The sequence below is a fragment of the Bos taurus genome, chromosome 3 (genome assembly GCF_002263795.3).
Source record: "Bos taurus isolate L1 Dominette 01449 registration number 42190680 breed Hereford chromosome 3, ARS-UCD2.0, whole genome shotgun sequence".
Lineage (NCBI taxonomy): Eukaryota > Metazoa > Chordata > Mammalia > Artiodactyla > Bovidae > Bos > Bos taurus.
Window position 1 is genome coordinate 86,089,662 of NC_037330.1, and position 18,550 is coordinate 86,108,211.

Genomic DNA, 18,550 nt, shown 5'->3' on the forward strand with positions numbered 1-18,550 from the left:
TCTGTTAACCCTGGGTGACTAATGCAGGCCTCCCAAAGAAAGGCAAGTTAAACCATTAAAGAGCCAGCTGGAAAAGTGAGGACATTGACTGTACAGTTCAGCTCTTTCTAGGGAGAAGCTGGAGGCTTGGATTTTCACTGGAGCAAGCCAATGAGAAACCAAAGGAAATGCCCACATGCCCCTTTAAGCTGCGAAGCATAATAATTACCTACCCCAATAGCCCCCAGATAATACCCATTAGCACCAGGGGGCTTCCCTGGTGGCTCAGTCAAGAATCTGCCTGCAATGTGGGAGACCTGGATTCGATCCCTGGAAGATCCCCTGGAGAAGGGAATGGCTACCCACTCGAGTATTCTTGCCTGGAGAATTCCGTGGACAGAAGAGTATGGTAGGGTATTGTCCATGAGGCTGAGAAGAGTCGGACATGACTGAGCGAATAACTCTAACATTAGCTCCCAGATGCAGGCTGGTTAGAAGGCAAATCCTCAGACAGCAGTTGGGAAAGGCAGTGACATGAGCAGTCAACCCCTTCCAGGATGCAGGTGGGACCTGAGTATTATTGCCTGCTCACTCAGCACCTAGCCAAGGGGAAGGAGCTGGGCAAGTGTTGCACAAGTTTAAAACTACCTTATAGTTCCTTGAGGTCTTGGGGAACAAGCAAAGACCAGGCCCCATCAGCTCCCAAAGGATTAGAAGCCAGTCCTTCAGGAGGCAGCCATAAAAATTGGGATGCTAGATGTGTGGTCCAAACCCTTCACTCAAGTTGAAGCTGGTGGCTGACAGTTTCCTCCCAAATGCCAATTGTATGGCATGCTGTTGATGATGAAGTTCATGGGAAGGGTGGCTCAGCCATTCCACCTGTTTCAATGGGTATTTTCTTAGTCACCCAGTGTGTAGGAGTCTCTAGTTTCGTGAAGTTTATCGAATCTGTGGGTAGAGGGTTGTTTGCCTATTTAGATACTCCTTCCAACACACCCTGCCCTGATGTCCAGGGCAGAAAACATTCTGTCCAGCATCAGCAATTCTCGTTCAGCTAGTGCATATTTACTGACTCTGTGGAACATACTGTGCCAAGTGTTGTGGGAGAAACAGAAATGAACCAGATATGGCCAAAGACCTCAAGAAACTTAGTGTAGCAGGACAGACACATTTTTTAAAAAAGGTAGACTGCATTAAGGTCACTAGGAAAAAGACTTTGAAAGTTACAGAAAAAATAGATCTCTCATTTTATCTTGGAATTTGAGTTGAAACGAGACAAGTGATCTAATTTACAACGTTTAACCACTTATTGATAGCAAGTTGTTGCAGCCTAGGTGGGCAAGGGAATGGAGCACTTCACCATGAAAATTAGTTTAAGGATCCAACCGTAGCTCTATTCCTGAACATGTTACTGTGTGCAGGGTGATGCCTGGAAGTTTCACTTCATTATATTTTTGTTATCCCCTATAATCTGGAACCTCAGAGAGCTGTAGAGTATGTACATAAACCTAGGTATCTAGAGTGAAAGTGAAGTCGCTCAGTCGTGTCTGACTCTTTCCAACCCCGTGGACTGTAGCCTACCAGGCTCCTCCATCCATGGGATTCTCCGGGCAAGAATACTGGAGTGGGTTGCCATTTCCTTCTCCAGAGGATCTTCCCAATCCAGGGATCGAACCCGGGTCTCCTGCATTGCAGGCAGATTCTTTACCACTGCCCCACCTGGAAAGCCCCACAAAGGAATTTGGCAAGTAGTTAATCCATACCTCCTTCCCATGCCTTCCCCTTGGTAAATGTAACAAGCTAAAGTATGGGGTTCTGTGACTAAAGAAAGAAGAGAAAAATGAATATTAAAGGACAGTATCAGATTTTGCAAAAAAAAAAAAAATTCTAGAGTCCATGATAATGCAAACTGGGGACATAAATGATACATCAAAAATCACTTTTACACATCTTCTCATTCACCAAAAAAAATTCAAATGTAAAACAAAATTAGAATGAATGCAATTATTTTCTCTTTACCAGTCTAAATATTTAAGTTTTTTATTTAAAGCAGCAAATAAATGTGCACTTGTACCCACTAAAAATACATATCAGACACAAAATCAGAAAGTTTATTTACTTAAAACATCTGACAACCATCATATTGGACAATCATTTATTTAAAATAATATCCTAAATACTTACAAAAATAAATCCAGTATCACTTCTATTTTTTAAGTGTCAAAGTCTTTGCCATAGAAAATAGAAAGAACCTTTTATAAACTAAAAATTACATTTAAGATACATCAAGTTCAATAACTGCACACTATTTTCTTTTATGGTTGTGCTTTACAAATTTACTTCTTTGCAATGTACAGATTCACAATATGAATGTATGCATAAAACCACATACACACATTTTTACATAGGAATGTTATTCATTAAATACACATACAGAGAACCTAACACAGATAATATTGTGGCCTAAAAGCCATCCCATAGGGCCAGAGGTGTAGAAACAGGTATAGAAGTAGAAGTATTATTTGACATTCAACTTAGCACTCCAGTTATTAAAGATGAGGGCATCTTAGCAAGGGATTCTCAGTTTAATGTTTCTAGACAAGACATTAATTCTTAATGTATCTTAAATCATTAGTTCAACAGTCTTCTTCATTGAAAAAATACAATGAACTTGAAATATTTTGCGTTACATTAAGTTAAGCAGAGGATAAACATCACTGTCATATGTATACACACTTTTATTTTAAAAAGATAAAGGGAAGAGAAATTCAGCATTTATGTATTTGATAAGGAATGGAATGTCCCAGTGATTATAAAGTAAAACCACTTTGGGAATGATCTTTAATTTTCAGCATTTTCTCTAAGATTAATAATTCCTTTATCTTTACCACCCACAGGGTGTCAATCTCACTATATTAACCAGATGTGGAAAAGACTCTCACTTCTGATCAGTTCCTGAATTTCCATATAATAATCACAATAATATAGAACTTTAAATTATGTTAGTAATTTATAAGTATAAATACATATTGAGCATGTTAAATTCTATCAACTAGAAAAGTGATAAATCACAAAATTTGCTTTCTCTCTATTTAGGAAAAAAGAATCTAGCCTCACATCCTTATTTAGAAATTGCATGAATTATTTAGAAATTTCAAATATAATAACTGGAAAATTATAAGCAATTGGACTGTGAAAATTCTAATTTATTGAAATTGACGTTTTAGAACTGATTTCATTAAAAGGGAGCTTGAAGAGCTTCTGAAATCTCAATTACAGCAAGTAGTAAACACTAAAGGAGCAGATGTCTTACATTGACCAAAATGTACCAAAATGCTATAATACTTGGAAAATTTAATTAGCATGCTAAAATAGTTTCATTTCACTAAAAGTCACAGGCAAGCACAGACTATAAAAATATAGGAAAATGCAACCCCAACAACATAATTGCACCACCAGTAAAGAACACCAAAATCTAAGAGGTAGTCAAAAGAAGTAACCCTGATAAAACAAAATATCCTGGCAGATGCTCCCTAATCTCAGAGACCCAAATAGAGTATTAAATTCTTACATCTTCAATGATTAGAAACATTTACTGGTATAGAATCTAAAAACCAAGTATCTGAATAATACTATAAATGGAACAATACTCGTATTTTCAAAAAAACAAAAAGGCTAAGAGGCTAAGAATAAAATCTTTAACAGAGGCCTATAAGCCTACTAAGTCTGGCCTACTGCTGGTTTCTGCGAAGTTTTACTGAAATACAACCACACCTATTTTATTTACATATTGTGTATGGTGGCTGCTTTTATACTTTCAGCTGAGATGAGTATTTGCAATAGATTATATGGCCCACAAAGTCTAAAACATTTACTGAAATATCGACCATCTGTCCCTTTATGGAAAGTTTGCTGGCCCCCGCTCTAGACCTGTGCTGATCGGTACTGTAACTGTGAACAGCTCTGGAAAAATTAACTGTGAATGTCACAACACAAGGTATTCAACTGAAAGGAATGTAAGATGCTGGTTACATCACAATTCAATTCCTTTTCATGTCTGATATCGTCCTAACATTTTTCTTTTTTTTTTCATCTTTGTGTTCTAACATCGAGTATTCCAGGTTTTTATAAAAAGATCAAGTACTGCGCTGTCCACTGGAGGTTTCTGCATTTTACATCTGCACTGTCCAGTACTGGAGCCACTAGCCACACGTGGCTGTTGAGCCCTTGAAATGTGGCTAGTGAAACCAACAACCTGAATTTTCAGTTTTAATCAATTTGCCACATCGTGGCTTTTGGTTACATTATTGGACAGCACAGATTTTACTCAAATTAAAATTCCAAAGTGTGACTCTTAAAAATAACTAAAAATAATGGAGTAACACCTTTGAGAAAAAGAGCTTTGGGCAGATATGAACTGAATACCATAAACTCAGCCCAAGACAGGTTTCTTAATTAGTAAACAAGGTAAAACTTATTCCAAATTGACCCTTCACTCTACCTCTGTACACTCTCTTTTCAGTGAAGAGGTAAACTACTATCTTTTTTTTTTTTTAACGAGAAGCCCTCTTAATTTTTCGCTTAAAAACAATAATAATTTTATGCTTTAAAGCAATAATTGTAATCTTCATTAATTATATTAAATATAGTGTGGGCATTTCACACAAAGTAGACTTTTCAGCTTGCTTCCCGTCCGAAAGTCATCTCTTAAAGTCAAAAGTCCATACCCTTAACATTTCAAGCATGCTATACAGAAGCCTTTGTTTATAGTAGGTACATATGAGAACTATGACCTTGTCTAAATCTGCAACATTTCCAAATAGTCACTCTACTATGGAGAAGTCATTTCAATATAGTCAAATCTTCCAAATGTTATTTTCCATTACATGATAAAATATACCCATTCAACGACAGAATGAGAGGTCAGAGGTAATATCTGTGTATTTTTAATCAAAAAATATAACTCTTGCATAGTTCTCCATGTGCCTACCTGTTCACTATTTTTATATGGACCAGAACAGTAGTTTTAAATTGCATATAACTGATTACACATTGCAAATTAGTTACTGCTACAACTGAGAACATTAAAATATACTAAGTCAATGTGAAATAATATAATACTCTCCAAAGACAAACGTTTGAGATGTTTACCTTATTATATCTTCCAATTACTCACACGTGCTCCCCCAGATAGCTACTTCTAAATTCTGTCTCCATATTAATCTGGCAAGATTAATTGCATACATTTTGATTTTAAAAAAGCTGCTATCCAGAAACATACACTTCTTTTCAACCATGCAGTTAGTTGAAAGATACAAAACATTTTAAGGGCACTTCTGTTTATGTGTTCTTTTGCGGTTTAATCAGTTGTCGCAGCAGGAACTTTAACAGAGAGACTTCTTCTGGTGCTGGTGATGTGGCGCTGCTGTGCTAGGAAAGACCGGGCAGGAGCACAGGCCCCCGTGTCTTTGCAAGCACCACTGCTGCTCACAAGTCTAGATTCCATCCCCAATTTCTGGAATGCTAGACTCTGAACAAAAGTAAACAAATAAACAAATAATAAATGACTATTTAGAGTCTGCAAAGTGCTTTCCACCTATACAAAGTCATTTAATCCTCAAAACAATTCTCTAAAGCTGGTGTTTTCCTCACTTCTTATAGAGAAAAATAAGAGTTCAGAAGCTAATCTGCACATGATAATACCCATTAAGATAGGAGAAAACCAGGGCATAAAACCCAGTTTCTCTATTTTAATCCATTACATTTGAAATCTTTAAAAACAATAGCTTAAAATAATGTTCTAGAATTAAGCTTAAGTATAAAACAACAAAAAAAGTTCCAAGGCAAACACTCGTGTCAGGCCATTATTCCAGCCACTATGAGCAGACACAGCACAAGAGAACAGCTCAGATCAATGGTGCTTGAAGTGTGGCCCGTGGATTAATACCTGCACCACTGGGAATTTAAAAGTGCAAATTGTACTTATGGATTCTACCCTGACTGACTAAGAACCTCTGCAGGTAAGTCCGGTAGGGTATTTTAACAAGCCTTCTGACGCATGCTGAAGTTTGAGAATAACAGACTACTTCAAATTTACTATGGTCTAGCTGTAAATCTGTACATGACCAATTACTGTAGTTGTGGGCTGTTGCGTTCCTTACTAAGGAAAGTCATTACTCCTCTCTCACTAGACCACATTTCAGTTACAGCTTCACTAGTAACTAGTACATAGGGTAAGTGTCAGTCACTCAGTCGTGCCTGACTCTCTGCGACCCCATGGACTGCAGCCCACCAGGCTTCTCTGTCCATGAGATTTTCCAGGCAAGGATACTGGAGTGGGTTGCCATTTAAATGCTCAAAAAACACAGGCTGAGAAATGACTAAATAATGCATTATTTGGCTCTAGTATCTTTGCTGATTTATGTGTCAAGAGGCCACAGAGCAACAAGGAAAATAATAAATAAGATCGTCTCTGATCTTAACTAGGATGGATAACCCATGAGGGAAGGTGCTGGGAACATTTCACACAATTTCCTTCAAGGTCTTGCTAAATTAAGGCAGAGTTTATCAAACAGAGGAGGGATGGAAAGAATACAGACAAAAAGTATGATAGCATGAAAGAAGAAGGCATGTTTGAGGAAGGAGAGCCAGCTCCACGTGATGAAGTACAGGGTTCACAGGTTGAGAGTCCGAAACTCTCCCACACTATCAATAAATACACAGTAGCTAAGGTCGATGGAGAAGGAAATGGCAACCCACGTCAGTGTTCTTGCCTGGAGAGTCCCAGGGATGGGGGAGCTTGGTGGGCTGCCGTCTATGGGGTCGCACAGAGTCGGACACGACTGAGCGACTTCACTTTCACTTTTCACTTTCATGCATTGGAGAAGGAGATGGCAACCCACGCCAGTGTTCTTGCCTGGAGAATCCCAGGGACAGGGGAGCCTGGTGGGCTGCCGTCTATGGGGTCGCACAGAGTCGGACACGACTGAAGCGACTTAGCAGCAGCAGCAGCTAAGGTCGACAATGGCTGTGTTATTATCTATGCTAGCTGGTTAGAATACCCAAAAGAACCATATACATCAAGAAATGCTACTCTTGAAAACATCCCACTAAGGATAACAAAATAAAATGCATTTCAAATTATTTTATACTACTTTCTTTGTTAGGACAGACAGATAATTCTTAAAGAGCAGTGTCTGGACTAAAACAAATAAATACAATAAAGGGCATACTGAGATCAGCTTTATGGATATTAAATGCTGAGCACTAGTAACACTTAATTTTGCATTATACAGATATTTGTATTTCCACAGAAACCCTTTATGAAGAACATATTAACTGCTTTAGCTCAAATGAGGCAATTTTAAAAATGTTTATGAATTGCACTAATGCTTCATGTACATTAATTTAAAGGTTAGTGAGTAATGAAATCAATTTAGTGGTTTTGAAAAAGTCAGAATCAACTAAGGACATTAAAATAAAATATAAAGTAAATTTGGATTATGATCAGTTTTTTTTTTTAAATAAAAGATCATACAACAAAATACCTGAGTGCAACACACAGTCAGGTTAACTCTGTTCAGCTGTGCATAAACAGGAGCATGTTCTGATTTGCACTGATTCCTTCCATGGGTCATGGTCAAAATGCTTGATGAGCATGGTTCAAGACATCCAGTCACTGGCTAAATTTCAACTCACCTTATTATACCAGGCAGAAACAATGAGCTTTTCTTCATAATCACGGAATTTTGCTACTTTACATTCACTCTGGAAAAAGATACGAGGACTATTTAATATCCCAGAAATAAACCCAAACTGCTAAAAATGGATACTTTTTCATTATGCTCATGATCAAGAGAATGTGAAGAATGTGCTGGGAGGCACATACAGCAGACAAAATGTAAAGCTGAATCATGGAGAGTATATGCCCAACACCTTTAGGAAAGAGTAAGACTGACTAATAAATGTAGGAAGTTTACTGGGAGAACAGATACTGAACAATAACAACAAAAACTGAGCGATTCTATCTAGAGAAAAAAGTAACCACTGGCTTCAGTGACAAAACAGAGCTGCACCTGTGGAGGAGTCAAAACTAAGGAGAAAAGGGATGTGGGGAAAAATAACCCGAAAAATCTTTTAAAATTTCCTGTAAAGCTTAAGCACCAATTGTTCTGTCTGTATACTAGACTGGCTGTGGCCCTATCTGTTTGCCTAGAGACTGACATTCATTTCTTAACTATTCTAGTACAGTGGATTTTGTAATTTTGTTGAGCACCTGATATAGTTGACTCATATAAAATGTTATAACCTAAAACATGTGAATGTTCCTACAGATGCTCATGAAACAAAAAGCGTACAGGAAACAAAGGAGGTAAGATGATCTTCTGGATCACAGGCACTCCAGGAGGACTGCCCAAGGAGAATGCAGACAGAATAACCTCTGCTATAAACACTAGCTTTCTGCTCTTTACTTCTGCAGTGTGTATACAGATACGCATCCATAAATTAAAAGTCCATATGAAGGGTCTTAACTGAAGATTTCCTCAGAGCCCTGTATTAGAGGCATGGTTTTATCATCACAGCTGTTAGGGAGCTGCATGTCAGGCAACGACACTGGTGTACTCAGCTCATGGGCTTTCACTGGGAAGTGAATAATCAGAGCAACTTAGAGTTCAGCAATCATTCAGTTCAAGTCCCATTATTTTACGGATGAACAGACTGACGACTAGAGAGGAAGTTGATAACTTGAACATATATTAACACTAAAGCTGTAACCTTGGCCTCTGATTGATGTGATACTGAATGCTGCGGGTACAGAGATATAAGATACAGCCCCTGTCCTCAAGACACTCTAACACATGTCATAAAGAAAGATGCTATCATGGAATGAATTCATGAGTTCAAAGTACATGGAGTCACTATGGAGAGATCACTAACTGTGCCTAAGCTATACACGGAGAGCTTTATAAAAGAGGAGATATTCAAACTGGATCCTGAAGAATGAATAGTATTTCTCCCGAGAGATGCCTCTATCCAGTGCTTTTTACAATGCCTGACATGGCCTGGACAAGCATTTATAGCAAGTGCCACCATAACGCTGGTGTACATGCTGGATATTAAAGTCTTCAAGTCTTTAAATATTTTTACCACACTCTATCTAATGGCTCAGAAATAATGTAAAGAAAATGATAAATGAATACACTTCCCTAAAACATAACCTTCCTAGTTGACTTACAGGGAGAAGAAAAGGGAAGAAGAATCTGGTTAACTGAGTACTGCTGCTGCTGCTGCTAAGTCACTTCAGTCATGTCCAACTCTGTGCGACCGGCAGCCCACCAGACTCCCCCGTCCCTGGGATTCTCCAGGCAAGAACACTGGAGTGGGTTTTCCTTCTCCAATGCATGAAAGTGAAAAGTGAAAGTGAAGTCGCTCAGTCGTGTCCGACTCTTCGCGACCCCATGGACTGCAGCCTACCAGGCTCCTCCGTCCATGGTATTTTCCAGGCAAGAGTACTGGAGTAGGGTGCCAGATGAGCTTTGTTTCTTTTTAAAAAAAAAATGAACTCTCATCCATCCTTTGATTTTAAAAGGAGCATGATAGCAGAACTCTACTAGAAAGAAGGACTAGCTATATGACTGGCTGTTACAGACAGAGAGACATACAATGCGGCAGGGTACACAAGCTTGGAAAGGCCCATCTTGTGGGCTAGTGAGATGCTCTGTAATAACCATACTGAGTGCTAAAATGTGCTACTCTTCTAAGTTCTTGTGAAACTTGATCATTAATGGAAAATGCTAACAGCAGTTAATTATTAGGATTATACAGAATTAAGAGGGGATAAATGCATATGGAAATTTTACCTCCAGAATCTCAATTCTTCTCTCTTTCTCTGCCAACTGCTTTCTAAGTAGCATTATTTCAGCTGATGCTGGATTTAATTTGGGATCTAAAGTTTTTATTACCTGTTTAAAGGAAAGAAAACAAAACAAATCTCTTATGTTTACTTTGTCAAATACTGAAATATGAACACAGTCCATAAAATCAGTGTAAATAAAGTGGAACATTATCCAGAAAGTGATCCAAGAGTTAAGTGCAGAATAATAAAAATAACATTCTAAAGAAATTCAATATTAAAAATATGAAGATACACATCCCCAAATCAAATTTCCTTTCTTCAAGACACAGTACTCAGGAATAGTTACTTAGCTTTATAAAGCTTTGAGCACTGAAGCCTTGAAATAACCCTTTTAAACATTTATCTGACTTATATCAGACAAATTAAAAATTTTGTTTAAGTTTAATTAAAATGAATTCAATAATTATACAATCTGCTGAATATACACGGTTAAGAGTAACAAAAATTTCTTAGCAATAATCTTTTTTATCACCATTATCTAGTTAAATGTAATTCAATATATAAGATCAATATAATAGGTATTGATGATTTTATGTGTAAATTCTAGAGTACTCAATTATAGCTATGTAAATTACTACAAGTTGAGTAAAAACAAAGTTTGATCAGATGTGGCTCAGAGTGGACTAAACTAGGTGGTCACCTAGTTTACTAGGTGGTCACCTAGTTTACTAGGTGGTCACCTAGTTTACTAGGTGTTTTCCTACTATGGTGGAAAATCAACTCAGAAATATCAGGTGTAAATTACAAGCAAAAACAAGTTTCCAATAATAAGGTCATTTGTTTGATCTAATTACAAAGCTATTTTAAAGGATTTAAAATTTACTGAAACTCCAATAATTTGGCCACCTGATGCAAAGAACTGACTCACTGGAAAAGACCCTGATGCTGGGAAAGACTGAAGGCAGGAGGAGGGGACAACAGAGGATGAGATGGTTGGATGGCATCACTGACTTGATGGACATGAGTTTGAGCAAGCTCCAGGAGTTGTTGAGGGACAGTGAAGCCTGGTGTGCTGCAGTCCATGGGGTTGCAAAGAATTGGACACGACTAAGGACTGAACTGAAAATTTAATGAATTCAGAAAATTTCATCTATGTTTACAGAAGTTAAGGAAAAAAAGACTAGAAGGTAATAATCCCTGAAAATTACTGTGGTTCATTCAAAACAATTTACTGAGCACTAAATGCGGCAGGCATTACGGCAGATGGGACTACAACAGTTCACCAGAGTCAGGGGACACTCCCATAGAAGTACACATTATAAAAGCAGACATATTAGTGTTTAAATCACAGTTTAATTACAAAGAACACATTAATAGTTTGTTGCCTCTAAGTGCTGAAAGTATGGTTGTGACTTTTTTATATTTTCTGAGTTTTCTATTATATACACATGCTGCTGCTACTGCTGCTAAGTCGCTTCAGTTGTGTCCGACTCTGTGTGACCCCAGAGATGGCAGCCCACCAGGCTCCCCTGTCCCTGGGATTCTCCAGGCAAGAACACTGGAGTGAGTTGCCGTTTCCTCCTCCAATGCATGAAAATGAAAAGTGAAAGTGAAGTCGCTCAGTCGTGTCCGACCCTCAGCGACCCCATGGACTGCAGCCTTCCAGGCTCCTCCGTCCATGGGATTTTCCAGGCAAGAGTACTGGAGTGGGGTGCCATTGCCTTCTCCAATTATATACACATGGTACTACTTTAACCTCTGCCCTGAAGTAGCATAAGGGTAAAAAACAAAATCATATTTACCAAAAAAGCAGCTGTTTTTTAAATGACAATATTTGATGACAGCAAGAAGATGGGATTCATTGTCACTGCTTCATCTAAGTAGTTATAATACTTTTGGAATATCATTTCAAGCATCTTAACAATGTTCTTATACTTTGACCTAAGAATTTTATTTGATAGATAAACCTAGGAATGAAATTAAGACAATAAACCAAAATAAGGCGAAAAACTTTCTATATAAATATGCTGCCTATAGCCTTATTTTTAGGAGCAAAAAAAAAAAAAAAGACATGGAAACAAAATTTTTCCAACAATAGGACATCGACTAGGTAAACTATGATATATCCACTCAACTGAAAGAATATTACCTAGCGAGTCTTTTATTTTGTAGTCTGCTTCATATACAAAGTGTCTTCTTTGCCACTGCATTCCCAGTACTTAGCATAACATTAAATATTAAATTATATCTATATAACATGAGAACATTAAGTTTTAAAATACAAATCATATGATCACAAATCATATGTGATATGATCATACAAACCAAGTGTGCGTTTGTATTATGGTAAACAATCACAGAGATAATAGGCATTGAAAAAAATGCACTGTTAAGAAAATATACCAAAAGGTTATGAGCAGTTGTCTCTGGGAACCTTACAATATATTTTCACTGAAAGCATTTACACTTTTGTTTTTAACTGAGACACTGAACTGTGGCAGTCTGCCTGGATGTTTCACAAGCCTGCCTCCCTAGAAGCTGGGAGCAGCCACATGCCTGAATTCTGCCCAATGAAATGAGAGGGAAGTGCTTTACACCTGATCCACTGAGTATCTCCCATGCAATCTTGGCTGTCTTCCCCAATCCACAGCTGGACAATGTCAAGTGAATCTGAGAACTCCATAGTGAAGAAGGCTGAGCCTCCGTCAGCTTGGGACTCTGCATGATTGCGTAGAGTAGAGCCCCTCCCACACTGACCAAGAAGTAAACTCCTACCTTGTTAAGCCTTGAGGTCATGGGGTTTACCTGTTGCTGCAGGTACAATAACATTCTTTGAAAATACTTACAGTTAATGAATAAAATATATTCACGGAAGTAAAAGATTTTATGAAAACAGTACTTACAAATATTTAAGAAAAAGTATGAAATAAGGGAAAGAATAATCTGGTGGACAGTAGACCAGTCTTTAGTTGTCTATTATAGACAATGCTAAAACAAGTTAAACACGTTTTCAAAGCTCAGTTTTCATAAAGGCAAATGTTAATTGTAAGAGCTAAAGATTACGTTACTTACAGTAATCATTTTCTCCAGTGAGGTTACTGCAACATTTAAACTGTCCCTATGAAGTCATGTGCAGTTATTGTACCTGTTTCTATTTACTGAATAAAAGAAGAGAATTTTATGCAGAGCCTTAAAATACTGCTAATATGTCTGCCTTGCAAATAGGGACCTGACTGACAAGGCAGGGTGGTAAGGAGCAAAGCAACGTGACGTAGATCCATGAAGGGGGGTATGGACCCCGTTAGAACCCGAGTCACAAAGACTAAAATGCTGGAAGACAAGCCACTCACATTTCTTGCTTTCTCTAAGTACATTTTGTATCTTTCCTCCATTGCTTTCATATCTTCATCTTTCTTCTGAAGAGCAGCTTCAAGCTCATTGATCTTTTGTACTATTGTTGAAAACAAAGAGATATGACCAATTTGAAATACTCCCTCCTCACATAAAAAGAGTACATGTATTTTCTAAAGACTGATAAAGAGAACTTAAGAGAGAAACCTTTTATTCCTTCTTTATAGTGAATTCTCTAAAACTTTTGAACTATACCCAAGACATCCCTGTTTATTTTGTATTATTTTTTCTCAAAAATATCAATAATTTGCATTCCCAACCTATTTTTCTCCTTTCTAGCAGGTATTTCAATGAGCAAATACAGCTTATTATTTAAGCACAACCATCACAAAGTAAAATGTTCTTTCTACATATTTGAAGCTCATTTTAATCTGATTACAAATTTTATTTACACTTCCAAATTGCTAATTCTATTATGTTTTACAATGTTTGATACTCCTATATATCATTCGGTTCATTTTATAGATTTACTTTTTGCTTTAAGATATAATCATTTATTAATTACTTAAATCATTGAAAATTATCAATGATTTTTATTTGCAACGTATTTATCTTTGCATTGCCCAAAGACTTATATACACAGTTCTAGCATCCTTCAACTAAAAAGGCAAGTCTTTAGATACAGTCTGATTCAGGTTTTTACAAATACCCACCGTTCTGGTTTACATCTGGCTGGAGGTCTTCAATGAGCTCTTGTTTCTTCTGTAGTTCTTCATGGACCTCTGTTAGTTTTTCCCTAAGTAATGGAAAGAGCATGGAGGTTTGGAGCCAGAGAGACCTAAGAATGAAAACTGCTTTCTGCCATATAACATCTGTGGACTATGGACAAGTCACTTTCTGATTCATAATTTCCTTATCTGTGAAATGGTAATAATCCCTGGCAAGTATTCTAAGGGTTGGTTGTGAGGATGCAAACTGCCTGACACGTGGTGAATGGCAAAAATTTTAGTTTTTTTTCCCCAGCCACCCTAACTTTCCTAAGAAAGTTAAAATAAATATTTTACAGGTTAAACACCCCACATTGCCTGGCGGGCTACAATGGGGTCACAAAGAGTTGGACATGACCGAGAGACTAACACTTTCACTTTTCCTTTCCACATAATCTAGTTGTGACAGTTGTCTATTTTGTAAATTCTTCAAATGACACTAGCAATTGAAAAATACAGGAGTTTGGGATCACGAGCAGGCAGGCTGAATCTTTTACCATGTTTTTCTTTTCACATTTTGGTGACAGTGCTGAACATTCGATTGCATCAGGGTTTTTACTTTTTATAAACAAAATCAGAAAAGGGTATTAATAACCTTTTAAAGTAAAATCCTTCCCCTCTCACATTTGAAACGAAGTATCAGTTTTACTTACATATGAGCTTCCAACTTCTGCTTTAGTTTGCTGGACTATAAAAATTAGAAAAAGTTGCTGTAAGATAACTATTGTGACAAAGGTAAGTTTTTCAGACATCAAAATCTCTTTACCTCCTTTTGAAGATGGATTATATAAAATAATAAATGTTTTTAAAATTTTATTTCTAATAACATACTTTCAAAACATAAAATTTTAAGTATATTTTTACTTCAACGAAGACAGGAAAGAGAACAGAAAATTAAATTAGGAATAGTGCAAGAGTAGAAAGAAAAATGCTTCATATTTCTAAATACAATGAAAGTAAAATTTGAACTTGATGAAAAATAGCAAATGCAAGCTGAATGTGATATACTGAGGAGTATCAAACATTTAAACATCTAAAGAATTATCCATCTAAAATATAAAATTTAAGATTTTAGACCTTCACTGAAGAACAGACTTAAAAAACTATATCATCTCTATAATAAAACCTTACCATTAAATGCAAACACTTCTAATGATAACATCAAAATGAAGCAACTGGATTTTGTTAAAAAAAAATTTAAAACACAAAATTTTCTGTTTAAAAGAATAGGAATTTAAGTGGCAATAGTAGTTCTGAATCATCTACCAAACAGATTGAAAAGTTTGAAATATATAATCTGAAATGTATTTTTGATACCAATTATTTTTGTTTGTTTGTTTTTGGCCGAACCACACAGCACACAGGGTCTTAATTTCCTGACCAGGAACTGAACCTATGCCCTTTGCAGTGGAAATGTGGCGTCTCAGCCACTGGACCACCAGGAAAGCTCTCCAATAAATTTTTTATAGTGATAAATTTAAAATCTTTAAAACACTGCGATCCAAAATGTACTACCCCAAAATGATCCCATTTTAAAAATATTCTCTACTGTGGCTTAACAAAATTTGTATTAGAGAGGTACAATACCGTATATATGCACATATGAGATGCCGCCATGCATGAGACGATTTCTATTTTCCAAGCCCCCAGGGAAGAAAGAGAAAATCATATAAAGCATATAAAAGACAGAAAGGAAACAACCCTTTCAATCTTCCTTTTCATCTTATTTACTCTCACTCCATAGTTTTCTCCCCCATCAATACAGGTATGTCAGCTAACATTCTATCCAATCAAAATCTATCTAACACACCCTTCCTTTTTGTTGTTGTTGTTTTAGTTAAATACATTCTCCCTCAATTATTACTCCTTTTTTTCTCTGCACAGAAATCAAACTAGGGCAACATTGCTATGTCTACTCAGTTACACTGTATGATCTCTTTTAGGTTCTCTTGTCTCTATACCCTCACAATTATTGACCATAAAAACCATTAGAAATGGCAAGGCCATGAGTCTGTAGGAAAGGAGGGAAGAATTAAGGGGCAATGTACTTCAAGACTGCTTTAAGATTTCTGTCCTTTGGAGGCTGGTGTGATCTACTATTTCCTGAGTGCTCTTTTGGTAGAAATCGCTTTCTCACTCTCTCTTTTCCTCAATTCTGACTGCTAATTACTCTTATTAGGGTTTTTCTCAGGCTAGTCCTGTTGGGATTCCAGCACTACTGTGAAGGTTCAAGTGTAGCATGCATGTAATCAGGAATTACATGAATCTAAGGGGTAGCTATTGAAGAACAGCAGATACAAATCACTTTCCAACCCATATTACTGATTTATAGGCTTCAAATTGGCAAAGTCACTGCATCTGTTATGCAGATATATACGGTATTTAAGGGCACCCCCCAATGATAAGGGTAGCATTTTCAAATATAAGATTAATTTGGGCATCAGGACCAATTACAGAGAGTCCATCCACAACAGAAGTATCATAATTTTTAAGTTACTTACACTTTCACCTTCAGACTTGGAGCCTTGTTCTTGTAAAGACTTCTGGAGGTCCTCAATCTGCTGCTGCAACTCTCGGATTCGCTCTTTGCTCAGCCTATTATAAGATGGGTTACATGTGTTTATTTGTACTGAAAGTCAAAGTACTTAAGGATTCGTGCATGTGTGCTAAATTGCTTCAATTGTGTCCAACTCTTTGTGACCCTATGGACTATAGTCTGCCAGGCTCCTCTGTCCATTGGAATTCTCCAGGCAAGAAAACTAGAGAGGGTTGCCATACTCCCTGCCAGGTGATCTTCCCCACCCAGGGATCAATCCCACTTCTCCTACATTGCCAGCGGATTCTTTATTTGCTGAGCCTCCAGGGAAGCCAGGTGCATTATGCAATTTAACTCACAGAGTGTGCATTTAATAGCAACAACCAAAGCTGAAAAACTACCTGTGGCTAGATATAATATATGGTACAGTAAACTACTTTCAAGGAAATATTCTTTTAAAAAAGATATTTTTATCCTAAAAGCATATATGCCCACATTTAAAAGTTTAAAGTACCTTAATGAGTTAGTTTAAAAAGCATAACATTTCTGCAGTGAACTCACTGGAATAAAAATTAGAAAACTAGCTCAGTTTTCCTTCAGTTGTATTTTTAATGAATGGAAACTAGGTTTCTGTTTCTTGTTTCAGATTTCCTACGGTATTGCAAGAAAAGGAAGGCCACCATTTTTTCAACCATTTCTTCATGACGTTAAAGAGCCTGGCACTAGCAACAAGTGTAGCTTTTTAACTTGGCAAAATCTCATTCTTTAAAACCTTGCTTAATCATTACCTCTACTGAAGTTACCAGCAAGACAATTAGTATCTGTCTTTCTCTTCATATATATGTATATGACAAAACATCCCCTGCCCACTATAATACTACATATTTCCACTGTTATATATATTACATAATCATTACCTATTCACATGTTTACCTTCCTGTATTAAAAGCTCAAACTCAGCATCTCCAGTGCTGATACTGAATTATATAAATTAGCAATATTTCCCTTATGGCTCAGCTGGTAAAGAATCTGCCTGCAATGCAGGAGACCTGGGTTCGATCCCTGAGTTGGAAAGATGCCCTGGAGTAGGGAAAGGCTACCCACTCCAGTATTCTGGCCTGGAGAATTCCATGGACTGTATAGCACGTGGGGTCACAAAGAGTTGGACATGACTGAGCGACTTTCACTTTCAACAGTCTCTTCAAGAAGCTAAAATGCTATTATTCTTTTAACTACGGTTGATATAATAGTACACATACAGGTTGACAGACAAGGTTCAAGTGTCTAAAATTCCTAGTGATCTCTCAGATCCAATACAGGTATGTCCAACAAACCCAAATACTTTTATTGCCAGTATGCTATTTGTAAGAGGCAGGACAGCAACAGTGGTAACAGCACAGACTGAAGCCTGACTGACACAAGGCTCAAAGGCAGGTCCAGAACTCACTAGCTGTGTGATTTGGGCAAGTTTCTTAACGTCCTTGCACCCTCGGTTTCCTGTTCATAAAATGAGATTATCACACTTACTACTTCATAGAGTTATTATAAGAATTTCATGAGTTAATATCAAAAAGAGCTTAGAAGCTCACTAGTAAGCACCACATGTTGGTGTTGTAGTATAGTCACTATGTCGTGTCTGACTCTTTGCGACCCCATGAAATGTGGCCCTGCCAGGCTCCTCTGTTCATGAGATTTCCCAGTCAAGAATACTGGAGTGGGTAGCCATTCCTTCTCCAAGAGATCTTCCCAACCCAAGGTTCAAATCCGCATCTCCCACATTGGCAGGTGGGTTCTTTACCAATGAGCCACCAGGAAAGCCCAAGCGCCACCTGAACATAATTTTTAAAAAATATTTATAAATTTTAAGCACCTCACTGGTATCAAATAAGTACACCATCTGTTTTAAACACATTACCTGTAATCTTCATTACAACCTGCAAATAGGTGCCATCTCCAATTTATATCTGGGATACTAAGTGTGAGTTTAAGTAAATGCCCAGTTAAGTAAAGGTGGCATTCAAATTTGATTCCACAATCTGTGTACCATCTGTGCACCGGACT

General features: G+C 37.2%; 1 protein-coding gene across 4 annotated transcripts in view; it reads right to left on the reverse strand.

Moving 5' to 3' along the window:
- Positions 1–1,986: 1,986 nt before the first annotated feature.
- Positions 1,987–18,550, reverse strand: part of HOOK1 (hook microtubule tethering protein 1) — a 122,308-nt gene continuing 105,744 nt past the window's right edge. For 3 of the 4 annotated variants that reach the window (XM_059884923.1, XM_059884922.1, XM_024989802.2), the window contains 7 exons: positions 16,455–16,548; positions 14,607–14,641; positions 13,900–13,982; positions 13,186–13,286; positions 9,840–9,941; positions 7,678–7,746; positions 1,987–5,509 (listed from right to left, as the gene is read on the reverse strand). In XM_059884923.1, coding sequence (XP_059740906.1) covers positions 5,339–5,509; positions 7,678–7,746; positions 9,840–9,941; positions 13,186–13,286; positions 13,900–13,982; positions 14,607–14,641; positions 16,455–16,548 — 655 coding nt within the window. In that variant the 3' untranslated portion in view covers positions 1,987–5,338. The remainder of the gene's footprint in view (positions 5,510–7,677; positions 7,747–9,839; positions 9,942–13,185; positions 13,287–13,899; positions 13,983–14,606; positions 14,642–16,454; positions 16,549–18,550) is intronic. The other variant, NM_001206870.2, reaches the window with a different exon arrangement.